Source organism: Sus scrofa, chromosome 13 (genome assembly GCF_000003025.6).
Source record: "Sus scrofa isolate TJ Tabasco breed Duroc chromosome 13, Sscrofa11.1, whole genome shotgun sequence".
NCBI lineage: Eukaryota > Metazoa > Chordata > Mammalia > Artiodactyla > Suidae > Sus > Sus scrofa.
The window spans coordinates 197020648-197035891 of NC_010455.5; the positions used below are offsets into that span (position 1 = coordinate 197020648).

Sequence of the window (15244 nt, forward strand, 5' to 3'; positions counted from 1 at the left end):
GTATGGCGTGTAAGTTACATCTCAGTTTTTAAAATAGTTGTAAAAACTCAGCTCTGGGGAGACGGTGACATGTGATGCAGGGGGAATGATGCGACAGGAACCCCTCTTTCCCTTTGCAGCAGCACCAGTCACAACTGGTACGACGTCAACAAAAGAGACAGCAGCGTGGATTGTACGAACCTCAGCAGGACGGAGTGTGACTTTACCGCCAACAGCCTCTCCAAGGGTTTCCCACGGCAGTTCAACATCTCCCTACGTGTTCGCGCCAAGCTGGGGGACCGCGTTTCCCCTTGGGTGACAGCGCCTTGGTTCGAACACTATCGGAATGGTAAGACGTCCTGGGTTCAAACCTCCTCTCACCTTTGCAGGCTTTCTTCACTTCTCTTCACTGGGCAGCACTGACTCCATGCCCCCCAGTCCTGCCGCTCACCCTCAATACCCAGCACATGGCTGAGTATAATGGTCAAACCTGAGTATTGACCACAGAGGCTGGGGCTAGAACAGGGGGTCACCTGCAGGTCAAATCTGGCCCGCCAACCTACTTTTTGTAAATAAAGTTTTATCAGAAAAATGTACATATGGACTATTACTCAGCCATAAAAAAGAAGGGAATAATGTCATTGGTAGCAATATGGATGCATCTAGAGGTGAGCGTACGGAGGGAAGTAAGTCAGATAGAGAAAGATAATTTTTTTTTTTTTTTGGGCTTTTTAGGGCCGCTCCGCGGCATATGGAGGTTCCCAGGCTAGGGGTCCAATCGGAGCTGCAGCCGCCGGCCTACACCACAGCTCACAGCAACGCTGGATCCTTAACCCACTGAGCAAGGCCAGGGACCAAACCTGCAACCTCATGGTTTCTAGTCAGATTCGTTAACCACTGTGCCACGACGGGAACTCCAGAGAAAGATAAATATTACATGTTATCGCTTATAGGTGGAATCTAAAAAAAAAAAATGACAATGGAGTTCTCCTGTGGCTCAGTGGTTTAGGGATCCAGCATTGTCAATGCAGCAGCTTAGGTCACTGCTGTGGCTCAAGTTCAGTCTGGTCCGGGCACTTCTTTATGCGAGAGTACAGCCTAAATAAATAAATACATAAATAAAATACAGATTTTAAAAATAATACAAGTGAACTGGTTTACAAAACAGAAACAGACAAAAAACAAACTTATGGTTATCCAAGTGGAAAGGGGAGGAGGAATAAATTGGGAGTTTGGGCTTAAAAGATATACCCTATGATATATAAAACAAATAAACAAGAAGGACCTACTGGCTAGCACAGGGAACTATAATCAATATCTCATGATAACCTATAATGAAAAAGAATCTGAAAAAGGAATATATATGTATATATGTGAATATATATATATAAATGACCGAATCACTTTGCTGTACACCTGAAACTAACACAATGCTGTAATTCAACTATACTTCAGTTTTTAAAAAAAGTTTTATCAAGTGCAGTTTCCCCATCTTTTCATACATTGTCTGTGGCTGCTTCCATGCAGCAATAGGCAAGTCAAGTAGTTGCAACAGGGGGATTTCTGACCCTTGGAGCCTAAATCACACTGGCGCTTTACTAAGAAAATTTGCCAACCTCTGTGCTAAATGGGTTACTAGCATGTTGGCTTTACTGATCACCGTTACCTGGCACAACTTCTTTTATGTTCAGGGAAGATTTTAATTCAGCCTTGAATGGTGCTTGGCACAAAGCAGCTGTTCAGTAAATAACTGTCAAATGATTGAACTCACAGAAGTGCTCCCAAATATTAGAAGGGGAGTTCCCGCTGTAGCTCAGTGGTTAATGAATCCAACTAGGAACCGTAAGGTTGCAGGTTTGATCCCTGGTCTTGCTCAGTGGGTTAAGGATCCGGCATTGCCATGAGCTGGGTGTAGGTCGCAGACGCAGCTCGGATCCCGTGTTGCTGTGGCTGTGGTGTAGGCGGGTGGCCACAGCTCCGATTGGACCCCTAGCCTGGGAACTTCCATATGCCGCAGGAGCGGCCCAAGAAATGGCAAAAAAGGCAAAACAAAACAAAACAAAAATATATTAGAAGGAAGTGTAAGAGTCGTCAGATACTAGTTTATAGATTTGTTCTTTCAATGATTCATTTTTCACGTGGTCACCTGTACCTGATGTTTCTCCAGTATCTGTGCAAACACAAAGTATGAAGCTGCTTGGGATCCTGACTCAACTAAACAAAGGTATAAGACAACTGAGGAAATGTGATGGCTGTCTAGATACTTGACGATAGGGAGTTCCCGTCATGGCTCAGCACTAACGAACCCAACTAGTATCCATGAGGGTGCAGGTTCGATCCCTGGCCTCGCTCAGTGGGTTAAGGATCTGGCATTGCCATGAGCTGCGGTTTAGGTCACAGACGTAGCTTGGATCCCACATTGCTGTGGCTGTGGTGTAGGCGGGCAGCTACAGCTCCAATTCAATCCTTAGCCTGGGAACTTCATGTGCCATACCTGCAGCCCTAAAAAGACCAAAAACAAAAAGATATTTGATGATATATTAAGTAAATGTTGATAATTTATTTTAGGTGTTACAATGGTATTTTGTTTATGTTTTTTTTTAAAAAGAGGGCTCTGATCTTTTCAGGATACATACCGCAGTAGTTACAGATGTAATAATGAAATGTCTGAGATTCAGCCAGAATAATCCAGATAATGGGAGGGCCAGGGACAAGGTGGATGGGCACAGGAGGAGCAGAATTGGCCCGGACTTGACGATGGACTGAAAGATGGGTGATGAGTACATGAGCTCTGGTTACAGTCTTCTCTCGACTTTCTCTGTGTTTGAAATCTTCTGTGATAAGAAGAAAAAAATCAATGGTTTGGAGTTCCTGTTGTGGCACAACAGAAATGAGTCCAACTGGTATCCATGAGGTTGTAGGTTTGATCCCTGGCCTCGCTCAGTGGGTTAAGGCTCCAGCATTGCCGTGAGCTGTGGTGTAAGTCACATACATGGCTTGGATCCCACGTTGCTGTGGCTGTGGCATAGGTCAGCAGCTGTAGCTCTGATTTGACACCTAGCCTGGGAACTTCCATATGCCATGGGTACAGCTCTAAAAAAAAAAATGATTTGCGCTAGTGACATGAGGATGAACCATCACACATCTGGGCTATCAGGCATCACTTCAGGAGTTGCTGTTGTGGCTCAGTGGGTTAAGAACCCAACTAATATCTATGAGGATGCGGGTTGGATTCCTGGCCTCACTCAGTGGGTTAAGGATCTGGCGTTGCCGCAAGCTGCGGCGTAAGTCACAGATGCGGCTTGGATCTGGCGTTGCTGTGGCTGTGGCATAGGCTGGTACCTGCAGCCCCAGTTCCACCCCTAGTGTGGGAACTTCCATATGCCACAGGTGTAGCCCTAAAAAGAAATGGGAAAAAAAAAAAAAAAGCATCACTTCGGTAGGAATTAGTGGGGGGAAATGTACCAGGAGCAGGATCTGTTGTGAAGTCGCTGGTCCAGTCAGCCCACTGCTGCCCTAGGTCCTCCCGGTCTGATAGGCTGAGGTGTCCTTGGTCCGTTACTGGTGGGGTGTCACTCTGGGCCCCTCGCTGAGGCAGTGGGGTTCTCAGAGCTGCTTTCAGCACTTGTGGTCGAGTTGGGATGAGTAACCGAGACGATGCTTTACCAAGGGCACTCGAGGGTGGAAGGATGAGATAGTGTCTGGAGGAGGCAGGCTTTGTCTTGACATCACGCAATTGTGGGTTCAAGTCCCAGCACAGTGCCACTTACTGGCTGTTCCTCTGGGCAAGTCATATCCCCCGTGGGCTTCGGTTTCCCCCTCTGGGAAGTGGATGTGGCTTTCTACAGTTGTTGCAAAGATCTGGGTGGACACACAGATGAAATGCACATCTTTGAGTGACGGCTCAGGGTGTGGACGTTACCCTCGGTTGTCACCCCTCGTTCAGGGCTCGAGAGAAGGCAGACCATGGCCCTCGAGAGCCAGGCTCCTCAGGTGGGTGTCAGATTCCAGGTCTGGGACGCTCTTTGTCAGAAAGGCAGAGCTTCGGTGCTGACCTTTCGGCAGCTCAGTGCTGAGTCATCCAGGCTCCCACGCCCACCCCCACGGCTGAGTCACAGAAAAGTCTTAGAGAATCTGTTCAACGGAGGCCTGGCCCTGCAGGTCAGCATGGGCTCTGGTCGCTTCGCCGTTGGAAGGGCAGCTCAAGGATGTATGTGCCAGGGCCTGTGAGCAGGTTTAATGGAGTTTTTGTCCCTCGCAGCCCATCAGCTGACATCATTCTGGCCAAGCCCAGTCTCTGTCTGCACATCATTCGTCCACCAGAACAGATGAGATCAGAGGGCACCGGGCCAAACCCTGCAGGGACCAGTTACTTGGGCACAGAGACAAAGGTGTCCAGACCACATGCCTAACCCTCCCCGACCCGGGAGAGCCTGGGCAGAGCCTGGAAGCAAGAAAGAAACCCAGCCCCTCTTTCCCAAGCATGTAACTGTTCACGTGATAGGGTGATCTGTGCGTGTAAAGTGTGCAGAGATGGGCCTTTTAGAACTCGGGCGACACAACTTGTACTTCGATCCGAGTTCCTCTGGTTAATTATACAATGTAAATGCTTACTTGATCAATGCTGTGACCTTTCATTTACAGCATAGCATGAGTCAGTCTTTGGCTGTCCTATAAATTGTATAAACAGCCTTGGGAGTTCCCTCTGTGGCTCTGTGGTTAACGAACCCGATTAGCATCCATGAGGATGCAGGTTTGACCTCTGGCCTTGCTCAGTGGGTTAAGGATCTGGCGTTGCCCTGAGCTGTGGTGTAGTTCGCAAATGCAGCTCGGGTCCCACGTGGTTGTGGCTGTGGCTGTGGCATAGGCCAGCAGCTGCAACTCTGATTCAACCCCTAGCCTGGGAACTTCCATATGACTCGAGCATGGCCCTGAAAAGCAAAAAAAAAAAAAAAAAAAAATGAAAAGCCTTAACAAATAGACTTAGGATGGTAATATTTCTCAGTTATTATATGTAAGCATTGTATTGGAATGCTTAGAGGAGTTCCCATCATGGCTCAGCAGAAATGAATCTGACTAGTATCCATGAGGATGCAGGTTCAATCCCTGGCCTCGATCAGTGGGTTAAGGATCCGGTGTTACCCTGAGCTGTGATGTAGGTCATAGACTCGGCACGTTGCCATGGCTATGGTGGAGGCCAGCAGCTGCAGCTCCTATTCGGCCCCTAGCCTGGGCACTTCCGTATGCCGGGGCTGCGTCCCTAAAAAAAGACCAAAAAGAAAAAGTCCCCCCAAAAAAGAAAAAGCTAGAAGTCAAAGGTATTGAAAAGCTTGCACATACCACTTGTGGTTCATTTATATAGAAAATAGAGAGAGAGAGAGAGCAGGTAAGGACTTTTCCCCTCTGCACGGAAAATCTTTTCCCCTCTGCACGGAAATTTGACCTTTGGCTCACCTTCCAGCTCTATTTCTCTGGAAATGGGATAAAGGCAGCATATAAACCATGGTATTAGCATTGCTTATGGTTGGAAGGACCCCTGAGTGGTAAACTGCATTTCAGCTGGGACCACCTTAAATGCCTGGCAGAAAGCCACACTTGGGGGCAGTTGCTGAGTGCAGGTAACTGGGCATGTCCCTGCGGGGACTCTGGAAGCTATTCTTGTGGAATTGTCATGAGCGATATTGGCTCTTGTGGTTAAGCCAGGGAAGCTCCTGTACCTGCCTCATGTGGGTCTCAGATGCTTGAACCTGAACTGTGTTCTTGAGGCGTGGGGTAGGGTGGGGGGAATTGGGGCATTGGCAGGCAGGGCAGCAGCCGTGTGGATGGTGGCCAGGACCCCTCCTTTCCCTGAGGCCAGAAAGCCCTAGTGCTGCACGTGGCCCCACTGGGCTTCCTGTCTGGTAGCCCTCCAAGTAAATCTGGGGCCCAGAGCAGCCTCTCGTGGTCTTGTGTGCCTGTCTCGTTGCATGTATAAATGTGTGTGTATAATTACCATGTGTCATGTTAGATATAAGTGCAGGAGTTCCCATCGTGGTGCAGCAGAAACGAATCCAATGAGGAACGATGAGGTTGCGGGTTCCCTCCCTGGCCTCGCTCAGCGGGTCAAGGATCCGGCGTTGCCATGAGCAGTAGGTCGCAGGCGCGGCTCAGATCCCAAATTGCTGTGGCTGTGGGGTAGGCCGGCAGCTGCAGCTCCAATTCGACCCCTAGCCTGGGAACCTCCATATGCCACAAGTGCGGCCCTAAAAAGGCAAAAAAATATATATATAATATAAATATATATATTAAATATAAATATATATATAATTGCACATACAACATAATACTGTGTGTATATATATAATGTACTATATATATACTGTTAGCGTAGTATACTATAATACTAATGTACTATATATGTAATGTACATGTAGATTGATTTTCTCTGTGATTCTATTTCAGCTACCATCGGGCCTCCAGAAAACATCTGGGTGACCCCAGAAGAAGGCTCCCTCATCATCAGGTTTTCCTCTCCTTTTGACGTCCCTGCCTCGGTGGCCTTTTTCTCGTATTATGTCTATTACAGGGAGATGGCGGGAATCCAACAGGCAAGAGCATTTTTCTTTGTGTTTGCTTTGCTTTTCTTTGGAGTTTCTGAACAGCAGGAGGAAGTCCACTCTGAAAGGGCCAAGGGGAGCAGCTCATCCCAGGACCCCCTGGAGCCTTGGCGGTCTGCGGCCTCCTCTGCAGTCCCCTGCTGCTCCTGCCTGTGCTGACGCTTCCCTCCCCCCAGATGCGTCTGCAAGGCCTCTCTGCCTGGTATCCCACGGTCCCCATTGTCCGGATCAGGACCCAGCCGGTGCCTGTGGTGCCTTTGCCACACTCCGGAGTTTGGGGAGGTTCTGTGGGCCTGTTGCTACAGTCAGGAATTTCCTACTGCTGTCTGCAAGGTTTAACGGTACAAATTTTGTGGTTTGAGCTGTTCGCAAAGAGAGCCATGGGAATAGGTGAAAAGTCAACTAGAAGGAGAGAGAGCATTCTAGGGAGAAGGGCCAGAAGGTTCGAGAAGGCCTGGCACATTCGGGGCACTGCAGGTGCTTGGATCTGTCAGAAATACAGGCTGTGGCTGGCAGGCGGCTGGGGGTGGGGGTGTGGATAAGGTGGGTCCTACCGGAAGGGGCCCCTGGATGGCCCGAGAAAAAACTGATAGCCTTTCAGCATCCCCAGTGTCTGATGATCCAAGCTGCATTTAATGACATTTTATTATCTCTGTAAACATCATGATTTCCTAAGTTCAACATTATTACAATTTTTAATAAGAATAAGAGTTTAGGGAGTTCCCACTGTGGCTCAGTGGAAACAAATCCAACTAGGATCCATGAGGATGTGGGTTCCATCCCTGGCCTCGCTCAGTGGATTAAGGATCTGGCGTTGCTGTGAGCTGTGGTGTTGGTGGCAGACGCAGCTCGGATCCCACGTTGCTGTGGCTGTGGTGTAGGCCAGCAGCTCCAGCTCCAATTTGACCCCTAGCTTGGGAATTTCCATATGCCGTGGGTGCGGCCCTAAAAAGTAAAAAAATAAAATAAAATAAAATAAGCAAAGGGAAGAGGCCCAGGGGGTGAGGTCTGAAGGAATCCAGGCCTAAGCTTCCAGGAGTCTTCCTCTAGTCACACAGGACACACTGGATTCCCCCAGCAGCAAGCTGTGACAGCATGTGTGGGTCTTGTCTATATCGGAGACACTCATTAAAGACTCGGTGTCCAGGGCTGGTACTGGGGGCTGGTCACACAGGCACCCTCCGACCAGCACATCCACCAGAGCTCCAGACTCCCAGAGGGAAAGCAGATGTTTAGCATAAAAAAACATTGTTTATGCAATAAACCATGCTTATCAGTTCAGAAATGGTGGGAACGCTCCTGAAACCCAAGTTCGCAGATGCCTGCTCTGGGCAACCTTGCAAGTCCTTTCTAAGGACAGCAATCTCAGGCCCGCATGATCTGTGATTCTAACTTTTGGAGGTGCCAACTGGCTGCCAAGATAAACTTAAAAGGAAGGTTATCCTTAAAGTTGCTGTACAGGGCATTACGAGCAGACGTTTTTCCCCTCTGCCCTGGCAGTCGTTACTATTAAACAGGAGGAAAAAAATTAAAAATCATCTGTATCTCTGCTATTCCTATATTATATAATCATTTTGTATGTTTGAAAATAAGACCATGTTCTGTTGAATAATATGCCTTTTTTTCAGTCAACATATATAAAAGCAGCTTCACCAGTCCACGTTTCCGAGCGTGTGTTAAATATGACCATTTCAAACGCCTGTGTTTACTGTATCTCACATTAAGAAAGCGGTCCTAGAGTTCCCTCCCGTCATGGCGCAGTGGTTAACAAATCCGACTAGCAACCATGAGGTTGCGGGTTCGATCCCTGCCCTTGCTCAGTGGGTTAACGATCCGGCGTTGCCGTGAGCTGTGGTGTAGGTCGCAGACACGGCTCGGATCCCGAGTTGCTGTGGCTCTGGCATAAGCTGACAGCTACAGCTCCAGTTAGACCCCTAGCCTGGGAACCTCCATATGCTGTAGAAGCGGCCCTAGAAATGGCAAAAAAAAAAAAAGACAAAAAAAAAGACAAAAAAAAAAGAAAAGAAAAGAAAGCAGTCCTTTATAAGAAATCCTATATTGCCATAAGGTGGTATATCTTTTTCTTGTCTCTTTGTGGCTTGGTGACAGTTTGTGGAGGATGAGAATGAGGGGCCATTGACTGGACACGTGGAGGTGACAGGACCCTGGTGGCAGGAAGAGGCAAGGAGGTAGAGAGGAGGCAGAATCCTCAAAGAATCCAGGATCCGACTTGTTCCTGATTACATAAATCACTAAGATCATCTCAACCCAAACTGTAAAAGGAATCAGCACATTTTAGTTAAAACCAACCAGAAGCAGGTGGGGAACCCAAGCAACATTATTTCCTAGAATAACTTTTTTCTGTTTGTTGACTGCCTTCAAGTAGCTTGATGAGATTCGCCATGAAATACAAAATGTTCATTTGAAAGGAGAAAATTTCGTCCCAGAAATTGGGATTGGAGTTCTCCTGTGGCACAGCAGGCTAAGGATCCGGAGTTGTCGCTGCAGCGGCTGGGGTCGCTGCTGTGGCAAGTGTTCGTTCCCTGGTCCAGGAACTTCCACATGCTGGGGGGTGCGGGGGGCGGGCAAAAAAAAAGGAAGCTGGGATTTGCTAAATTCCAGACTTGTACCCTCTGTTGCTTGCAAGGGGTCTTGTGGGCCCTCTGACCTCACAGCCAGAAACATGGCCCTAAAGCCATCCGTGTCTTGAGGCTACTCATCAATTTTCATTTATTTTTATTTTATTTATTTATTTATTTATTTATTTGTCTTTTTGCCTTTTCTAGGGCCGCCTCCATGGCATATGGAGATTCCCAGCCTAGGGGTCTAATCAGAACTGTAGCCGACGGTCCATGCCAGAGCCACAGCAACTTGAGATTCGAGCTGCGTCTGTGACCTACACCGCAGCTCACGGCAACACTGGATCCTTAACCCACTGAGCAAGGCCAGGGATCGAACCCACAACCTCATGGTTCCTAGTCGGATTCGTTAACCACTGCGCCACGACGGGAACTCCTACTCATCAATTGTCACAAATAAAATTGGTCCTCTGTAAGCACGTGTGATACTTATAAATGCTCTTTCTTTAAAACAGAATTGCCTATCCTTTGGTTGGTGCATTCAGTGTGAAATTTGAGGAAACATTGGGGAAGATAGGGCTTGACAATGTCTCGGTGGATAACTTTCATGTGTGATTGCTGGTGTTTTTTACGCAGGTGACGCAGCCTTTCAGGAACAACTTCATCACACTGAATGATTTAAAACCCTTAAGAGTATACTGTTTTCAAGTCAAAGCAGAACTGTTTTTGGTCAAAGAAAACATCTCTAGATCCGGGCATTTAAGCAACATATCTTGCTCCGAAACAACAGCCGATGGTAATGTGCTTTCTTAAGGTCTTCCTGAGCTGGGGGGAAAAAAACGCCCCTAAAATAGTGCAATCAGGGACTGCTTATGAGGTGAAGGGCGATGGGAATGGGGAGACCCATAGAGAAGGGGCTGAGACAGCACTTCGCCAGCGGCTTAGCGAGCGCATGGGGAAATTTCCAGTAGCAAGAGCTGCTTTGTTGTGCGATCGCCTTCGTTCCTGCCTGCAAGGCTGGGTGGGGGAGCCCTAGTATCCACCCATTCTCCTGGGACAGGAACCCCATTTCCTGTAGAAGCGGATGACACATGACTCGATGTTTGTGTCCCATGGACGGTGGTCATTTGCTCACATTTATGTCGTCTCTTTAGCGTCTACCAAGCTGCAGCAAGTCATCCTGATTGCCGTGGGAACCTTTCTGTTGCTGTTGGTGGTGGTCGGGGCCTGTCTCTTTCTGGTCCTGAAATTCAGAGGCCTGGTTAAATACTGGTTTCACTCTCCGCCCAGAATCCCGGTACAAATAGAAGAGGTACGTGTGTACACATCTAAAAGGGTGACCTGGGCGTTCCCTTCATGGCTCAGCGGTTAGGGAACCCGATTAGGATCCATGAGGATGCGGGGTCGATCCCTGGCCTTACTCAGTGGGTTAAGGATCTGGCATTGCCATGAGCTGTGGTGTAGGTCGCAGACGCGGCTCAGATCCCAAGTTGCTGTGGCTGTGATATAGGCTGGTGGCTGTAGCTCTGATTCGACCTCTAGCCTGGGAACCTTCCTGTGTTGTGGGGCGTGGCCCTAAAAAGCATAATCAATAAATAAATGGGTGACCTGCCCTCCACACCCCCAGTAACACCCACAAGGATAGCAGTGGACAAGGCTGGGGACACAGATTTGAGCTATACATGGTGTTTGGTTATTTGCACACCCAGGTTCCCAGTGGCTTTATTCACAAGAGCCCAAAAGTAGACACAACCCAAGTGTCCATCAGCAGATGAATGAATAAATAAAATATGGGCTATGGAGTTCCCACTGTGACGCAGGGGGTTAAGAATCCGACCGTAGCAGCTGGCCTTGCTGTGAAGGTGTGGGTTCAATCCCTGGCCAGGGAATTTCTGTATGCCACAGGTGCAGCCATAAGAGGGGAAAAAAAAAAAAGTGACCTATATGTATGAATGGAATATTACCCAGCCTTAAAAAGGAAGGGTGTTCTGACACAGGCTACAACATGGATAAACCTTGAGGACATTATAAGAGAAATAAACAGTCACAAAATGACAAATACAGCATGATTCCGCTAATACAAAGAATGTAGAATCATGGTTTCCAGGGTCTGAAAGGAGGGAGGAAATGGAGAGTTAGTGTTTAATGGGGACTTATTTCAGTTTTGCAAAATGAAAAAAGTGCTAGACACAGGAGTTCCCATCATGGTGCAGTGGAAACAAATCCGACTAGGAACCATGAGGTTGCAGGTTCCATCCCTGCCCTCGCTCAGTGGGTTAAGGATCCGGCGTTGCCATGAGCTGTGGTGTAGGTCACAGATGTGGCTCGGATCCCAAGTTGCTATGGCTGTGGTGTAGGCCGGCAGCTGCAGCTCCTATTTGACCTGGGAACTTCCATGTGCTGCAGGTGTGGCCCCTAAAAAGACCAAAAATAATAATAATTTTAAATGGCACAAGATTGGGCTAGTCGGGCCCGGCCAAGAGATAGGCTGCAGGAGTTTCCTCTGGAAGCAACACATCAGTCCTGGGCCTTTGGTGACCTCCCCCAGGGAGCCTGGTCAGGGGACCCAAGGCAGTGGAGATCACCGGGCAAGAGCTTGAGCTTTGGGTCAGACGTGCATGCGAGGCTTCTAGAGTAAACACACCCAGAGCTGTGAGCTCAAAGCCTTTACACCGAGTGCTCGGGGACATCACTAGTACTTTAAAGGATTTAAGAAAGTGGAGTGGGTGAGTCTTATAGAAAATCCTGTTTTCCTGCCCAGCCCAGCCCCCCTGAGGCTCTGTGAGCAGCCAGGCTCTCTAAGAACGCAGCTGGGACATTCTTGGGATGAGAAGCTAGCTGATAGAAGAATGTTTTTTAGAAGTATTTGCTTCTGGAAGTTTATCATCCTTCGGTAAAATCAAAGTAAAATATTGGAAACAGGAGTCCCCCTTGTGGCTCAGCAGGTTGGGAACCCAACATAACGTCCATGAGGATGCAGGTTCAATTCCTGGCCTGGCTCAGTGGGGTGGGGATCCGTGTTGCTGCAAGGTGCCACGAGGGTCAAAGATGCAGCTCGGATCTGGCATGGCTGTGGCGTAGCTCGATTTGACCCCTAGCCCAGAACTTCCATATACCACAGGAGTGGCTATTTTTAAAAAAGGAGTTCCCATCGTGGCGAAGCGGAAACAAATCTGACTAGGAATCATGAGGTTGCAGGTTGGATCCTTGGCCTCAATCAGTGGGTTAAGGATCCGGTGTTGCCGTGAGCTGTGTAGATCGAAGATGTGGCTTGGATCCTGCTGTGGCTGTGGTGTAGCTGTAGCTCTGATTTGACCCCAAGCCTGGGAACCTCCATATGTCGTGGGTTTGGCCCTAAAAACCAAAAAAAAAAAAAAAAAGCAGAAACAGAATCTTATGTTGTTATAGCTAGTCTAGAAAGACAGACTGGTGCTTCTAGAAGGAGCTCTATAATCTCTTGTTTCCCTTCATTTGTCATGAGATGTTTTTAAAGTACACAGACATTGTGCAAATTACATTAAATTCCCTACTGAACCTTCCATCCAAATGCTGCAGGATCCCACTTCTTTGAAGCATCTGAAATAGTCAAACACAGACTTCCTGTCATGGCACAGCAGAAACGAATCCAACTAGAAACCATGAGGTTTCAGGTTCGATCCCTGGCCTCGATCAGTGGATTAAGAATCCGGCATTGCCGTGAGCTGTGGTGTAGATCGCAGACACAGCTCGGATCTGGTGTTGCTGTGGCAGCTACAGTTCCAATTAGACCCCTAGCCTGGGAACCCCCATATCCCACAGGAGCAGCCCTAAAAAGACAGACAGACAGACAGACAGACATATATACATAAAAATAAAATAGTCAAACTCATAGAAACAGAGCAGAATAGCGGTTACCAGGGGCCAGGGGAAGAGCAAGGGGAGAGTTGCTTTCAAATGATACAAAGTTTCAGTTATGCAAGGTAGGTTCTAGAAATCTGTAGTAAACATCGTGCCTATAGAGAGTCCTGTGCTGTGCACTTCAAAATGTGTTGAAGATGGACGTCCCCTGATGTATTCTTACCGCCAAAAAAACCACCTTCCCTGGTTACTGTTGTGCCGGTGTAACAGCTCTCAACTTAGAATTTTACTCGCAGGCATAATCTCTCTCTCCCAGTAAAACTAACGTCTGGACTCTCATCAGTGAATTTACTCCTAGTCGTTCCTTTGGGGCTTGCATCTAAAACATACAATCTTTCGGTTCATTTTCCGGGGAAAGCGTGAAAAATCTGTATCAAAAGTCACTGAAGTTGCGTGAGAACAGTGAATCATGTTTCACTTAAATGTCTGAGGTTTCACAAGAGCGCGTGATGGATTGTTCCTCTTTCCATCCGCCAGCTCTAAACTGACTATTTTAGTATCTTTCAGCATTTGCCAGCCCAGGTAGGTTTGGTAACTTGCTCATCAATGGCTGAGCCCACAGCGGAGGCAGGAAGGACAGGGGACAGTTAGGCCCTGGGGACCACTGCTTCATCCCCGAGGACCAACGCTCCCTGACTCGACCAGGGCTGTGCTGCCACGGCTGTGCACCCGCCCAGATCCTCTGTCCCTGGGGTGTTGTGTGAAGTAGCAACAGCCTCTGGATGGAGTGGCTGGGAAAACGCTCCTGAAGGTTCCCTGTTTTCCCCATTGGAGGTGAACCAGGGGTTCCGCTTCCTCCTTCCCTGAAAAAGTAGAGACTTTTCAGGGATTAATCACCCACAAGCCAGAACTCGCTTTTCCTGAGCGGTGCCCTTTGGCACCTCAGAGTATTCCCTGGGTGGCCCTTGGATTCACGGTCAGGTGATTGAGATGAGGGGTGAAGGTGTTTTGTGGGTGGACAGAATTGGAAGTTATCCTTGGGCGAAAAAAAATAATAATAGGATTGGGTCAACGAAACATTAAAGTAAAAAGATCTGGTATCTTGAACTGAGAACCTGATTGTAATAATGATTTTCAACCTTTTCAAGTATTTAAAGGACCCGGCTCAGCCCATCTTAGACGCCTTGGACAAGGACAGCTCGTCAAGAGATGATGCCTGGGACTCTGTGTCCATCGTTTCATTTCCAGAGAATCATCGAGAAGACACTCTCCAAAGCACTTTGACCCAAAGCACTGTCTCGAGCCACAAGCCTATGGATGGAGCACCCTCAGCCAATACAGCTGCTGATGTATCTGTCCCGGTTTGATGGAGCCACTGCTCAATGTCCCTGTCACAAAAAGACCTATGGGTGGAGTTCCCTGGTGGCTCAGTGGGTTAAGGATCCCTTGGTGTCACTGCTGAGGTTCTGGTCCCTGCCATGGCATGGGTTCAATCCCTGGCCTGGGAACTTCCACATGCCATGGATGTGGCCAAAAAGACCCCAAAGACCCATGAGTACCTGGGCAGAGGTCATGGGTCTTGTGGGAGAGACAAACTTTTATTTTTTAACCAAAAATTTCCTAAATCATACATGTGTTTAGCATGATTCTACATACCAAAAAAATAAGGTTTCTCTTAAACACTAAAAAAGCACTTAATTATTTGTTAGCCAAGTGGCATCCCCTCTGATATTTTGTACATTGCTGGTTGGGCCGTGCAGTCAGGAGACGGGGGTCCCCTCTAGCAAGAAACTTGAGCACTTCGGGCAGGTAACAGAACCTGTCCCAGCCTGTGCCAACAAGGCTGTCCCTTTCACGTGCAGATTCCTGGCTTTAAATGTGATTAAAACTGTAAATAATTTTCTAGTAACTTAAGGGTCTTTTTTTTTTTTTAAGCTGGAAATAAACAACTGTATAATTAACTTTTTAAAAGTCTATGTGAAGTTCTTCTACTTCATCTTCTTTATTTTGGCCTATTTTCTGCAGTTTCAACTTTTTAAAATTCTCTATCTAAACTTTTGTTTTCAGAGTTCCCGTTGTGGCTCATCAGGTTAAGAACCCAACATAGAGTCTGATGCGGGTTCGATCCCTGACCTCGCTCAGGGGTAAGGATGGAGCGTTGCTGTGAGCTGCAGGATAGGTCACAGATGTGGCTCAGATCTGGCACTGCTGTAGCTGTGGTGTAGGCTGGCAGCTGCCGCTCCAATTCAATCC

At 47.9% G+C, this 15244-nt stretch overlaps 1 protein-coding gene across 1 annotated transcript in view; it reads left to right on the forward strand.

The window, feature by feature from the left end:
* Positions 1-14957, forward strand: part of IFNGR2 (interferon gamma receptor 2 (interferon gamma transducer 1)) — a 28302-nt gene extending 13345 nt beyond the window's left edge. Inside the window, 5 exon segments of the mRNA NM_001111258.1 lie at positions 120-328; positions 6421-6566; positions 9791-9950; positions 10309-10466; positions 14140-14957. Coding sequence (NP_001104728.1) covers positions 120-328; positions 6421-6566; positions 9791-9950; positions 10309-10466; positions 14140-14358 — 892 coding nt within the window. The 3' untranslated portion in view covers positions 14359-14957.